General features: G+C 40.2%; 1 protein-coding gene across 3 annotated transcripts in view; it reads right to left on the bottom strand.

Moving 5' to 3' along the window:
* Window positions 1-3,842: 3,842 nt before the first annotated feature.
* LOC128685808 (serine/threonine-protein kinase meng-po-like) overlaps window positions 3,843-15,813 on the bottom strand; it is a 32,541-nt gene continuing 20,570 nt past the window's right edge. For all 3 annotated transcript variants that reach the window (XM_053772478.2, XM_053772477.1, XM_053772479.1), the window contains exons 3-4: window positions 7,542-7,781; window positions 3,843-4,978 (exon numbers count right to left, since the gene is read on the bottom strand). In XM_053772478.2, the coding sequence (XP_053628453.1) occupies window positions 4,127-4,978; window positions 7,542-7,781 (1,092 nt within the window). In that variant the 3' untranslated portion in view covers window positions 3,843-4,126. The remainder of the gene's footprint in view (window positions 4,979-7,541; window positions 7,782-15,813) is intronic.

Here is a 15,813-nt window from a genome sequence, read left to right as displayed (position 1 = left end):
TCCACAGCACTATAAAAGCAGTAGCCAGCACCATTGTGATGGCTGTGGATGAAGGAAGTCTCCTTGCTTGGGCATGACATAAGTGTTTTATTCAACATGGAGGCAAGTACTAACTTAGCTAGATGTTTCACTGTTAGAACAGGTTTATATCAATGTAATAAAGTTGGTATAATTACCGACAATATGTAAAGTAAAAGGACACAAGTGCAACTAATGTGACATTTATTGTGGCAACGTTTCGCTCTCCAGCAGCACCTTTCAAGGCAGGTGAAATTGCCGACCTAGAAAATGTACAGAGAACTTTCACGGCGCGCATAACGGAGAAAAAACACCTCAATTACTGGGAGCACTTGAGGTTCCTAAACCTGTATTCCCTGGAACGCAGGAGGGAGAGATACATGATTATATACACCTGGAAAATCCTAGAGGGACTAGTACCGAACTTGCACACGAAAATCACTCACTACGAAAGCAAAAGACTTGGCAGACGATGCACCATCCCCCCAATGAAAAGCAGGGGTGTCACTAGCACGTTAAGAGACCATACAATAAGTGTCAGGGGCCCGAGACTGTTCAACTGCCTCCCAGCACACATAAGGGGGATTACCAACAGACCCCTGGCAGTCTTCAAGCTGGCCCTGGACAAGCGCCTAAAGTCAGTTCCTGATCAGCCGGGCTGTGGCTCGTACGTTGGTTTGCGTGCAGCCAGCAGCAACAGCCTGGTTGATCAGGCTCTGATCCACCAGGAGGCCTGGTCACAGACCGGGCCGCGGGGGCGTTGACCCCCGGAACTCTCTCCAGGTAAACTCCAGGAGCTTTATCTAGCCATTACATAGTGTAATGGCTTGATAAAGCTCCTGGAGAGCGAAACGTTGCCACAATAAATGTCACATTAGTTGCACTTGTGTCCTTTTACTTTACAGGTTTATATCAAGTGAAGTCAGGCAGTGTCATTTCCTCCTTGCTTTGACTACAATGTTTAATACTAACTTCCACAGCTATTGTTGTACTACTGTTTCATCCATCTTAAATTTATTGAGTCAGAGAGGTTAAAAGGTTTTAGTTACAACTGACGAAGTTTGAAATAAGAGATGCTGGGCCATTCATTTACAGTTACATAAAATACATACACACTTTTTTTTTTTTTTTTTTTTTTTTTTTTTTTTAAATTTGAAGCTACTCTTCTGCTCAAAAATATTGAGCAACAACCATAACTGTATTCGAACATACAATGTGGCACTTAAAGCCTCTGAATCTATTTAACATATTTATATGATGGTGAAAGACTCATGATCCAAAGAACTGAAGCTAACTTCTTCCTTGGACTGAATCCGATTAGACTCTGTTCCCTAGGTACTGCACGACCCCTACAGATTTAGTGCCCCTTTGAAGAATATAATAATAATAACTTAGATATTTTCTTTAATCTTTGGTTCTCACCAAAAATGCTTTTACTTCGAAAATTTCTGGTAGAGACTTTCACAGATTCTAGTACTAAAGTATAACTAAGGATGTTTACAGAACTAGTGACTAGCTTACAGAACAAATGACAGAATTACTGAGCCAATGATTAGGTTGGGAGATAAAATAGTATGGTTTACAGAATCATTAACGTGGCTCACATTACCAATTGTTGAGCATACGAAGTTGATGGACTCGGAGTCATTAGAGCTGATAACTAGGCTTAGTGCCATTGGCTTAAGTTTACAGTCAGTGACTAGCCTTGTAGAAACAATGGATAGTCTGAGAGTTAATGGGTAGGCTTACAAAATCAGTGTTTAAGCTTTTATAGTACCAATGACTAGGCTGATACTACAGAACAAAAAAAATTATGAAAACTTTTTTCTTTCTAGCCTCTTTCTTCATTGTTGAGAGGATGACTAAGCATATTCTATAATTTGAATAAAAAGTACCATTAAGTGTTTACAAGACTCAAAGGAGCACTTGAAACATGTAAATCTACATGCTTATGCTGGGAGATAGGAGTGATACACACTCAGTAATAGGAGGTAATCAGGAATGAATCAGGGGAGGGTACCTTCTTGGATACACAGCCCTTCACTAGCATCAAGGCACCCCCTTGGAGACAAAGATAAGTATGCTAATGTCAGGTACTGTACTGTATATACTTGCTGTCTCTTGAAAATAAGCTTTCAAATGCATGCACCATATGTTTAAATATATTTCACAAAAGACAATGGTATTTATATAAAATGCTGTATGTAAAAAATCCTAATAGGATTGCTCAGATTATTTCAAATTTAAATTCTAAAAGCATGTTCCTTAATGAGTGTATGGTTTAAGCACTTTTTTTAATCAGTTACATGAATCTTTTATTTTAAATATAGTATGTATCAAATCATATGTGTATGTATTTTTTTTTTTTTAACACATTGGTCATCTCCCACCGAGACAGGGTGAACCAAAAAGAAAGAAAATCCCCAAAAAGAAAATACTTTAATCATCATTCAACACTTTCACCTCACTCGTACATAATCACTGTCTTTGCAGAGGCACTCAGATACGACAGTTTAAAAATCAATCTCCAAACTGCCAATATCCCAAACCCCTCCTTTAAAGTGCAGGCATTGTACTTCCCACTTCCAGGATTCAAGTCCGACTAACTGGATTATGCCATAAAAAATTACATGTAAATTATTAATAATTTATTTCAACCTTTCCTTAAATGCCCTGACTTTCCTCCTCTCAGTAAGCCTCACCACAAAAGTAGATTACTTCCTTGACTTTGGATCTCCTCTTTTGAATATATCTTTCACATTTCCTGTCTAAGGGCAATGTGTGGTGTAAATATTATGCAGAAAATTTGGAGTGTGGAAATTAGGAGAAGGTGTGGAGTTAATAAAAGCATTAGTCAGAGGGCAGAAGAGGGGTTGTTGAGGTGGTTTGGTCATTTAGAGAGAATGGATCAAAGTAGAATGACATGGAAAGCATATAAATCTATAGGGGAAGGAAAGAGGGGTAGGGGTCGTCCTCGAAAGGGTTGGAAAGAGGGGGTAAAGGAGGTTTTGTGGGCGAGGGGCTTGGACTTCCAGCAAGCGTGCATGAGCGTGTTAGATAGGAGTGAATGGAGACGAATGATACTTGGGACTTGACGATCTGTTGGAGAGTGAGCAGGGTAATATTTAGTGAAGGGATTCAGGGAAACCGGTTATTTTCTTATAGTCGGACTTGAGTCCTGGAAATGGGAAGTACAATGCCTGCACTTTAAAGGAGGGGTTTGGGATATTGGCAGTTTGGAGGGATATGTTGTGTATCTTTATACGTATATGCTTCTAAACTGTTGTATTCTGAGCACCTCTGCAAAAGCAGTGATAATGTGTGAGTGTGGTGAAAGTGTTGAATGATGATGAAAGTATTTTCTTTTTGGGGATTTTCTTTCTTTTTTGGGTCACCCTGCCTCGGTGGGAGACGACCAACTTGTTGAAAAAAAAAAAAAAAAAAATTTCCCTAGTAATCTCCACTACCCCTGCTAAACCTACCTATGGCACATTCCTCTCCCACACTAACTCTCTGACTTCTGCATTTTCCTTCTTTAGCACAATCCCACCCTGCAGCACTGTATGATCCTTTTGGGTTTAGCACTTAGTTTAATTATTATTATTCACATTTTCCTAGCATCAGCACTCTTTCATCTTGCAGCACTATGGACTTAGCACTCTCAAGAGATGTTCCTTGATGACAGTGAGGGGCTCTTGATGAAGGAATTGGACCTGTCCTTCCCTGCCTTGAAATGAACCGATGACCTTCCATGTCCCCAAGTGCTGTATGACCCCCTACAGGTTTACCCCTTAATGTAATAATAATACAGTACACTACATGTAAATTTCTTAACAGATTTAATGGTATTTTTGTAGGGTATAAACCAGTGATGACTGTACTATAGTATCATTTTTATGATGCTACAGCCTGAGAAGAGAAAAAATACCTGTAGTGGAGTTAGGAAGTGTCAATCACTGTGAATTTCTGACAGATTATTATAAAATTATAAAGGCAGTTACTCTTTGAACAGAAACTTCAAAGTTAATACAGTATTTTCATATAAAGTACATGACTATGTACAGTACTTGTACTTGAGTTTAAATTTGATTATGTTAAGTGGCAGACATTACACAGATGAATAATTGGTTGAAGTACTGAATGATGAAGTGGAGGAAGAAGAATTGAGCCATGAAAATGAGGAGGAAGACGAGGAGGAGGATGAAGATTTGTGCCAAGCATGGTTTTTGTGACGGTGCTTAACAGAAGAGGTCGGGGAAGTGAACCGAAGTAGTTCAGCCAAAAAACGTCTTGGGCTCGAGACTCTACCTTGTGATGGTTGCTCTTGAGCATCACAGTCTTGCTGTGCATCCTTTAGCTTTTCACTGATTGACGAGTATGGCTGAGGGTGTTGCAGTGTCACAAGAGATGAACTGAAATCATGACTATCACTTCTGTCACGGGACTTTATTAGCCAATCATCGTCCAGGTACTTGAATACTTCCTTAGCAGGATAACGAGACCATCCATGAGGTTCAAGGAGACGACGCAGAAGACGTAGAAGACGAACTGTAAATCTTTTGAAGGCCCTCGGTACTCTGATGGATTTAACCCGCTGCCAGTTCCGGAAGGCAGCATAGTCAGGGTCAGAAGCATCTGTAGTGGCCCAGGGTTTGTTTCCCGTTAAGCAATGAATGATGAGAATGCCCAAAGCCCATGAATCAAGTGAAGTTCCAGTATAATAACCCTCAGTACCCTCCCCACGACTCAATTCTGGTGGAGTGTATGATCCAGCAAAATGCCGACGCCGCATAAATGTTCCACCCCGACACGTAGAGCCGAAGTCGGTGACCTTGACAAGTGAAAGATTAGGTCTGAAGATGAGAATGTTATCAGGGGTGATGCTGCCATGCACTAGCTGGAACCCATGGAGATAGGTGAGCGCACTGGCTACCTGCTCAGCCACCCAGCGAGTTTGTACCTGAAAGAAATAATTATTAAAACATAAGGTACTTTGTTAATATGCAAAGCTTTCCTCGCAAGACATCACCCACCTGGTCATGAAATCTGACAATATATAGGCAGTGAGAATTCAAGGAAGATGCCTCAATGTTAGTGAATGACTTTTAGAAAATTTGGTACATTTCCCAGTTAAAGTCTAGAATATGAAGGATTATTGTATATTTGGTACAGAAATTCCCCTCAAGGGAGGTTCCTTGACACTGGTGAGGAGCTCTTGATCTAGGGAATTGCATTTGTGCTCCAGTTCCCTGAATTGAACCTGAATGCCTTCCATCTCCCCCACAGACTGTATAATCCCTAAGGGTTTAGTGCTCCCCAATGATTATAATAATAATGGTACAGAAATTATTAAGAGTGACTGAGTGAAATATGACTGATTATTATGGATGCATTTCTAGGGCCTAATTTATTTAGACAATTAAAATATCTTCAGTTTCATCCTTATTACTGGTCATTTATCATTTTACTTATGTGTCCCTATAACAGTGCAATAAAGTTATCATAAATCATTGTCATGAAAATTCAAGTTAATTCTTGTTGCTGTCTGGCAACAGGAAGTCATGTGGTCAGATGGCTAAAAGGCTTTTCATTTGCAAATAAAATTAATGACATCATCAGGATGTTTATCATGTAGCCAGTCAGCTTTAAGTAATTTTTCTGAGATAAAATGTAATAGCAGATTCAGCCTATTAATGTCACATTTAGAATAATAATGTCAGTTAGATTTAAATTCTTTATTTCTAATCACTGCATTTACAAAATACAGTATACAATAATCAGAGTCCATATGATGCACAACATTTTGACAAATTTTGAAATAGTGTGGCAAAACTAGATGTAATTGTAGAATAATAAATATTTTAAATGTTGATGGCGAGTTCCTTGGCTGGTGCTCAAGGCACTGAGAGAAGAAGAACAGGGTTGCTCCCATGTCAAATACAATGTGCAATTGCTTAAGAATGGATCTGCTAACTGGATAGTCTGTGCAGGACAGAAAAATGTCATCTCTATAGCATATGATGCAACTAAAGCATCTGCAACAATATTTTGTAAAATATACAGTGGACCCCCGCATAACGATTACCTCCGAATGCGACCAATTATGTAAGTGTATTTATGTAAGTGCGTTTGTACGTGTATGTTTGGGGGTCTGAAATGGACTAATCTACTTCACAATATTCCTTATGGGAACAAATTCGGTCAGTACTGGCACCTGAACATACTTCTGGAGTGAAAAAATATCGTTAACCGGGGGTCCACTGTATCTTGTATTTAATGACATTTAAAGTTTCTTGTGCTGGACAATATGTGGACCTTGCTACATTAGCAAATACTGTATTTATCAGGAACTTGCCATCTACAAGTCCAGCAAATATCAATTGAGCATCCTGTCTGCTTCCAAGTATAGTACTACTGTATTTCAAAAGCTTTCAGTGTTCACTGGGTACACAAATAACTCACACGTAGGAGAGAGGAGCTTACGATGACATTCCAGTCCAATTTGGACCATTTACAGTCATACAATGTGACTTTGTAAATGGTCCAAGTCGGACCAAAACGTCGTCGTAAGCCCCTCTCTCGTATGTGCAGGTTATTTGTGTATTGTTCCAGTCACAGTACTGTGCCTTTTTGCTCTTCACTGGGTATTATCTATGTTTGTTTATTAAGCACGACAAGCTGGCACTGGACAAGCACCTAAAGTCGGTTCCTGACCAGCCGGGCTGTGGCTCGTACGTTGGTTTGCGTGCAGCCAGCAGCAACAGCCTCGTTGATCAGGCTCTGATCCACCAGGAGGCCTGCTCACAGACCGGGCCGCGGGGGCGTTGACCCCCGGAACTCTCTCCAGGTAAACTCCAGTGTGAGGAAATAACTGACGTGCATCACCACCATACATTATGTGAGTGATTTATGTGGCATCTTTAAGATTTTTCTAAATTCATGTAACTTCTCTAAATATTGTGTGTAGACAGAATTTAACCGTATTTACTGTCTTCCCACATCCAGTCCACAAAATAGAATTTTTTGTACATTATGTACATTTAGTAATAACCTAGAGACACTATTAGTGGTAGCACATGTAATTAGTTAATAGATCATATTCAGTGTGGGGAATCCTAATTATAGGTGTTATCAAAGGAAGGAAATGTAAGCAACGTCATGCCCCTTGAAAGTTTAACCTGATGGGTCCTATATCTACAGGTGAAACTGATACCATGAAATGCAAATTTTCTTATATAAATTGTACAAGATTGCCCTGTAATTCCCTACAAGGGTCTTGATCTGGAAAGTTGTGGCTACCTTCCTCTTCCTTGAATCAAACTTCATTTTCTATTTCCCAGGTCCTGTAAAATCCCTATAAACTTGGTTCTGCATAAATATTCAGTAATAACAATTTAGGCAATGAACTGTCAATACCATTAGGCTTTGTTGCATTGATCAGTAATTAGCGGAATTAAGTTCTGTAATTGATTTGGTGTCTGTACTATACTTAATAGATCAACATAGTACTGCACATAAATTACCTCATCAATGGATCTGGAGCTCAGATGAGACCCAAGATCACCATATGGTGCATACTCCATGGGGAAGACAATATAAAGATCTGTCTGGAAGAGTCGAGCAGTGGCAGATGTCAGATTAGGATGGTCAAGGTGTGAAGCATAATGGTACTCGCGCTGAACGTCTCTCCTCCTGCACATGTCACGACACACTGCCTTCAATACCACCTCCATCCCTGTCACTCGCGTAGCTGCTAGATATATCTGTCAAGGGTGGCTTTATCAATAGCTTATAAAATTTCACAGCACGATTTCAAGACAATGAATACCATATAAAGAATTTGCTGCTACAACTGATGTAAATTTGTAAACCAGAGGTGCACCGAAACTGTAAACTATGGAAGTGAATGATCCCTTCAAGGGAGGTTTCATGATGCTGGCATGGGGCTCTTGATCTCAGGAATTGGACTTGTCCTCCCCTTCTGTGAAATTAGCCTATGCCGCCTTCTCCTAGGTGCTGCATGACTATTATGGGTTTAACATTTTCCCCTAAATATAATAATAATAATAATTGCAACAGATGAGATTATTATTTAATACAAGTTGGCCATCACTTATCTAGCAATCAGTAATCCAGCACTAATTTCAGCATAATTTCAAATTTCGTGGGTCGCCACACCAACCTGCTGCTCCTGTTTGGTAGTGCTATTTGCTGCATAAGTCATCCCAATTTGTTTTTCTCCATTTATTGTTGTAACCTGCTCACTTTTAGCCCTAGTCATGGTTCCAACGAATAAAAGAAATGCTTCTCATTGTGTAAAGCACATACACTATGCATTTCCATAAAAGATAAGGTGACTGTGAAGCCACTATCAGTCGCCACAAGCTCAGCTCACTAAGATAAGCTGTGACCAGTAAATTTGGGTCTATATATGAGATAATAGGTCTGTGTGGTAAGTGTGCACTCTATAAAAAAAATCCTTCAACACCCATTGTATAATGAGAAAAAACTGCGACCGTGTAAAACAGCGACTTTGCGGTGTATTTTTGCATGGTTTTTATAGTTGTCTTCTCGTTTTGTTGGCCTCATTTGATAGAATGGAAGATATATTACAGAAATAGACATGATTTTGACTGGCTTCACGATGGAAAGTACCTTGAAACTGAACTAAAAGTTGGGGAATGTTTGATTTTTGCCAATGTTCAAGAGTAAACAAATGATGTCGCCGTCAATATGTGTCCAACTGACCAGTCTAATACGCAGTCACAAATGGGTGGACATTAGTTATACAATTATTACAATAATGCAGTAGAATGCATAACAGTAAATCTTCTATTTTTCATGTGAATAAAAATTCAAAATGGAAAGTAAGCGTAATATAAGAGGGGCATGGAGAAGTGACTAATGAACAGAGAAAATGTTATTTTAGTGCCAGGAATGTCTGCAATGTTTACTCCAGATCATATTTTGAAATTGACATCTCTTGAAACTTGTGTGAAATTGGCCAAATTACTGATTTCTGACCACTATTGGTTAGTCGAAATAGGCAAATGGGCAGTTTCTTGTACTCAATTGACAGAATAGAAGAAATACTAGAGAAATAGCTATGAGTTTGGTAGACTGGGACAATGGAATGGGGCAAAAATAGGGAGTAAAGTGAGCGAAATCGCAGATGCGTAAATATCGCCATTGGGTTAAGTGTATTCTAACCTAACCACTCTGTAATCCGGCAAAATCACTAATCCAGCATCCTACAGGTCCCGATGATTCCAGATTAGTGATGGTCAACGTGTAATAATAATAATTATTGCATTTATGGATTTAGAAAATGCATATGATAAAGTGGCTAGGGGAAGCAATGTGACAAATGTTACAAGTGTATGGAATAGGTAGTAAGTTACTAAATGCTGTAGAGTTTTTATGAGGATAGTGAGGCTCAGATTTAGGGTGTGTAGGAGAGAGGGAGATTACTTCCCAGTAAAAGTAGGTCTTAGGCAGGGATGTGTAATGTCACCATGGTTGTTTAACATATTTATAGATGGGGTTGTAAAAGAAGTAAATGTTAGAATGTTGGGGAGAGGGGTGGGATTAAATTATGGGGAATCAAATACAAAATGGGAGTTGATGCAGTTACTTTCTGCTGATGATGCTGTGCTTTTGGGGGATTCTAAAGAAAATTACAAAGGTTAGTGGATGAGTTTGGGAGGGTGTGCAAAGTTAAAAGTGAACATAGATAAGAGTAAGGTGATGAGCCTAAGGGTGTGCAAAGTTAAAAATGAACATAGATAAGAGTAAGGTGATGAGCCTATCAAATGAGACAGGTAAAGAAAAATTGGATATCACATTGGAGGGAATATGGAAGAAATGTATGTGTTCAGATATTTGGGAGTAGATTTATCAGCAAATGGGTTTATAAAGGAAAAAAGGTGAGTGGTGCATTGAGGTATCTGTGGAGACAAAGAACATTATCCATGGAGGAAAAGAAGGAAATGTACGAGAGTATAATGGTACCAACACTCTTATATGGGTGTGAAGCATGAGTTGTAAATGCTGCAGCAAAGAGGCAGCTGGAGGCAGTGGAGATGTCATTTCTAAGGGCAATGAGTGGTGTAAATATTTTGCAGAGAATTCGTAGTGTGGAAATTAGGAGGAGTTATGGAGTTGCTAAAAGCATTAGTCAGAATGCTGAAGAGGGGCTGTTGAGGTGGTTTGGTCATTTAGAGAGTAGAATGACTTGGAGAGCGTATAAATCTGTTGGGGAAGGAAGGCAGGGTAGGGGTCCTCTCCAGAAAGGTTGGAGGGAGGGAGGCTTGGCTTTCCAGTAAGTGTCTGTGTGAGCATGTTAGATAGGAGTGAATGGAGATGAATGGTTTTTGGGACCTGACAAGCTGTTGGAGTGTGAGCAGGGCAATATTTTGTGAAGGGATTCAGGAAAACTGGTTAGCCAGACTTGAGTCCTGGAAATGGGAAATACAATGCCTGAACTTTAAAGGAGGGGTTGTTTGGAATATTAGCAGTTTGGAGGGACGTTTAAGCTGTTGTATCTGAGCGCCTCTGCAAAGACAGTGATTATGTATGAGTGATGGTGAAAGTGTTGACTGATGATGAAAGTTCTTTCTTTCTTTTTGGGTCACCCTGCCTCAGTGGGAAAAAGCCGACGCAATAAAAAATAACAACTGCAATGGATGAGATTATTATTTAATAATAATAACAACTGCAATAGATGAAATTATTATTATTATTAATGAAGAAGTGCTATTCCCAAAGGGATCATACATCACCTGTTTGAAAGGAAATAATAGTGATAGGAGGTACAATGTCCTCACAAGATAATGTCATACAAGATTAGTGCTTTCTTGTGAATAATAATTGTTATTATAATATTCAAGGCCCTGGACATGTTCATATGCAGGGCAATGAACGGGCAGATGCTGCTGTGCAGTCAGTAGTACGTGATCTTCCGGTTTCCTATAGGGATTACAGTCTCTCTTCACTTAGTTATGTACAGTAGTACTCGTTTACTGATGCCTCAGACTTACGACGGGCTCTCTGACCAGTATTCATACCTAAATAATGTATATTAGAGCTGATTTCCTCTATTCTGTTTACGTATTTCAATGTACAGTACACTACTGTATAAACATTTAAAAATATACCAGAAATGTTATAAATGATGCAAAGGTGACATTAAAACAATATCAAAGTTGGATGACACAAACTCACTACCATTACAGTATGCTCCTCACTTGGCGTCGAATTCATTTAATGACGTGATCTTAGGAACGGAACTCCATCATTAAGTAAGGAGAGGCTGTATTTTACAGTTATCTCTGCCTGTCTTCGTGGCCATTGGCAACAATAGCGGTCGGACATGCACCATAACAAATTGTACTCTATTAAACCGCCCGGTTTACCAGCGAGCTCGCAAGATTTACCTCCACCGATGCTGCCGCGCTACTGCTCTTACCTTATCTTCCCTTCTTGCAGACAGCTCTGCCTTTGACTAACAATCACTTCTTTACTTATTGTCAGCAACTGCTTTACTATACGAACTTTGATACATAGCCCTTAGTGTCCCTTCCAGCCCTTTTCTCCCCTCACCTCTGATCCCCTCTCCACCTAGCCATTTATAGCCCTGGCACTATTTTCTGCTCTGCAGCACTGCATGACCCCTGTCGGTTCAGTGCTTCTTTGATTATAATAATAATAATAATAATAATAATAATAATAATATTCAAGGAGAAACATTAAACCCACTGGCCTGGTAGTTAAAGCTCCCGCTTCACACACAGAGGGCCTGGGTTCGATTCCCGGCAGGTGGAAACATTTCGACACGTTTCCTTACACCTGTTGTCCTGTTCACCTAGCAGCAAATAGGTACCTGGGTGTTAGTCGACTGGTGTGGGTCGCATCCTGGGGGGACAAGATTGAGGACCCCTATGGAAATAAGTTAGTCCTCGATGATGCACTGACTTTCTTGGGTTATCTTGGGTGGCTAACCCTCTGGTGTTAAAAATCTGAACGAAATCTTATCTTATCTAGGGAATGGGAGTAAATCAGATTTGGTCTGAGGAAAGGGAGGGTAAACCAATTCCTTAGCTCAGGAGCCTCTCACCAACACAAAGCACCCCCATAAATATAGTAATAATACAGTAATAACAAAATAATAAATAATAATAATTAGTATCACTATTTACTTTTGCTGCTTGAAGCTGAGTGATAGTTTATACTGTAGTACATAATAAATAATACTGGCCAACAATGGTTTCAGTTCACATTGAGAAATGTGTTTCTAATTTTGGGAAGCTGTATTCAAATTTGAACTTAGTTTTGCTCTAACACATTTAGTTTATGTAAAATAGAACCCCAAAGTGGATGATTTCACCAAGAGAGCCATCATGAGAAGTGATATGGGGAAACCTGACAGTTTGATGGCCGAGTAGTGCTGGACACTGGTATAGGACAGCTCTCATACTGAACACAGGCCATAAAACCTGAAAACTGTGATGTAAATTTGCTTATATGACTGTATGGAAATTTCTGTTGTTTTTGTTATGCATATATATTCTGTATACAATGAAAGATTTGCTTTTTGGCATTGTATGTACCACACTTAATATATGTACATGTATAATGTAATACCTATTCAAATTCAAATTCAAAGTTTATTCTCTATAAGGATTACAATGCTGAGTTTACAGAATTTGGTTATTGTGTGGTTTACATGTAGTAAAATAATGATTACAGAGTGTACCACTAGAACACCCAGCATGGCTAGGCATTTCGGGCAGACTTAGTTTAAATCTTAATTTTAAAATATTACAAATTATGAGGTAAGTTGGTATTATGGCTAAGTGACTAAATACGAGATTGTGAGTTTAGCAATGTGAACGCTTTTGTTTTGGCACAGTACATAGTTTCAGTAATGGAGTATCACAGGATTCATTATTTTAAGATTGAGATTAATATTTCTGTTTATGGTCAAATGGGTGAGTGAGTGTAAGTGTGAACCACCAGGTGGTATTCGTGTAGTTAGTTGACGGGGTGTATCAGGGAGATAAGATGTTTTCTAATGGTAGTTTTGAAGGTGATGAATGTGTCTGCAGTTCTAGAGTTCTCAGGTAGGGTGTTCCAGATTTTAGGGCCTTTGACATACATTGAATTTTTGTAAAGGTTTAGTCGGACACGGGGAATGTCGTAGAGATGTTTGTGTCTGGTGTTATGCCTGTGGGTTCTGTCACAACTATCAAGAAAGCATTTTAGGTCAAGGTTGATATTGGAGTTTAAGGTCCTGTAGATGTAGATCGCACAGTAAGTGTGGATGTACTGAACAGGGAGTAAGTTTAGATCTATGAAAAGTGGGGGGGGGGGGTGTTGCCAGGGATGGGATTTAGTGATTATTCTTACTGCAGCTTTTTGTTGGGTTCTTATTGGCTTTAGGGGTGTTGCTGCAGTTGATCCCCAAGCACAAATAGCATAGGTGAGGTATGGATAAATAAGTACTCACCTATTTGTACTCACCTATTTGTGGTTGCAGGGGTCGAGTCTTAGCTCCTGGCCCTGCCTCTTCACCGGTTGCTACTGGGCCCTCTCTCTCCCCGCTCCATGAGCTTTATCAAACCTCGTCTTAAAACTGTGTATGGTTCCTGCCTCCACTGGAGTTTACCTGGAGTTTACCTGGAGAGAGTTTCGGGGGTCAACGCCCCCGCGGCCCGGTCTGTGACCAGGCCTCCTGGTGGATCAGCGCCTGATCAACCAGGCTATTCCACTGCCTTACAACTCTATGACTGAAGAAATACTTCCTAATATCTCTCTGACTCATTTGTGTCTTCAACTTCCAATTGTGGCCTCTTGTTTCTGTGTCCCCTCCCTGGAACATCCTGTCTTTGTCCACCTTGTCTATTCCATGCAGTATTTTATATGTCGTTATCATGTCTCCCCTGACCCTCCTGTCCTCCAGTGTCGTCAGGCCGATTTCCCTTAATCTTTCTTCATAGGACATTCCCCTTAGCTCTGGAACTAACCTTGTGGCAAACCTTTGTACTTTCTCTAGTTTCTTGACATGCTTTATCAAGTGCGGGTTCCAAACAGGTGCTGCATACTCCAGTATGGGCCTGACATACACGGTGTACAGTGTCTTGAACGATTCCTTACTAAGGTATCGGAATGCTGTTCTCAGGTTTGCCAGGCGCCCATATGCTGCAGCAGTTATCTGATTGATGTGTGCTTCCGGAGACATGCTCGGTGTTATACTCACCCCAAGATCTTTCTCCTTGAGTGAGGTTTGCAGTCTTTGGCCACCTAGCCTATACTCTGTCTGTGGTCTTCTGTGCCCTTCCCCTATCTTCATGACTTTGCATTTGGCAGGATTAAATTCGAGAGTGAGTGGTATAGTGTGAGAAGGGCATTTTGCGGCACGTAGTATCGTATCTTGGAGAGGATCCCAACCGTTTTGGATACTTTTTTGGTTATGTGTTGGATATGGGTGCTGAAATTCAGGTTGTTGTCAAGGTATAGGCCTAAGAATTTGCCCTCATTATGTCTGGTAATTAGTGTTGTCGATCTTAATGTTAATTTATGCATCTCCTGCTCTGCTACCAAACATAATATAGTAGGTTTTGTCAGTGTTAAGCGTAAGTTTATTGGCTGTCATCCAAGTCGATATTTTGATCAGTTCCTTGTTAACAATGTTAGGTAACATATATTGTGTGGCTCTTCAACCTTAAATAGCCAAAATATTGATCATGAGATTTTAAAACTTACGTGATAGAGACTGAACAAGCTCAGGTTTGTGATCTGTGTATCAGCTCAAAACAACCAATTTGGCTTCTAAACTGGATATGTTAAAATTTGGCACAAATTGTTAAACGTGGTTAACGCTCTCGCTTCACACGATGAGGGCCTGGGTTCGATTCCCAGCCAGAGTAGAAACATTGGACGTGTTTCTTTCCACCTGTTGTCTATGTTCCCCATCGGTAAAATGGGTACCTGGGTGTTAATCGACTGGTGTGGGTCGCATCCTGGGACACTGACCTAAGGAGGCCTGGTCACAGACCGGGCCGCGGGGGCGTTGACCCCCGGAACTCACTCCAGATAAACTCCAGATTAGCTGCTTGAAATCTTATTATTTAAACTGTACAATGATGAATGGGTTGTGCAATGGCGACAATTATATTTTAAGCTTATGGAGAAAAAACTTTTTTTTTTGGTAATAAAACCCCAATTTAACCTAAAATTTAACTCAAAACGTAGATTAGCTTATGGCCACAAAATAGAGCGAAACACCAACGTCAAAGACCTGGGAGTGATCATGTTGGAGGATCTCACCTTCAAGGACCTTAACATTGTATCAATCGCATCTGCTAGAAAAATGACAGGATGGATAATGAGAACCTTCAAAACTAGGGAGGCCAAGCCCATGATGACACTCTTCAGGTCACTTGTTCTATCTAGGCTGGAATATTGCTGCACACTAACAGCACCTTTCAAGGCAGGTGAAATTGCTGACCTAGAAAATGTACAGAGAACCTTCACGGTGCGCATAACGGAGATAAAACACCTCAATTACTGGGAGCGCTTGAGGTTCCTAAACCTGTATTCCCTGGAATGCAGGCGGGAGAGATACATGATTATATACACCTGGAAAATCCTAGAGGGACTAGTACCGAACTTGCACACGAAAATCACTCACTACGAAAGCAAAAGACTTGGCAGACGATGCACCATCCCCCCCAATGAAAAGCAGGGGTGTCACTAGCACGTTAGGAGACCATACAATAAGTGTCAGGGGCCCGA

The sequence above is a fragment of the Cherax quadricarinatus genome, chromosome 23 (genome assembly GCF_038502225.1).
Source record: "Cherax quadricarinatus isolate ZL_2023a chromosome 23, ASM3850222v1, whole genome shotgun sequence".
NCBI classification, from domain to species: domain Eukaryota; kingdom Metazoa; phylum Arthropoda; class Malacostraca; order Decapoda; family Parastacidae; genus Cherax; species Cherax quadricarinatus.
Note: the sequence above shows the minus strand (reverse complement) of the source record. Positions and strands in the feature narration are given on the sequence as shown.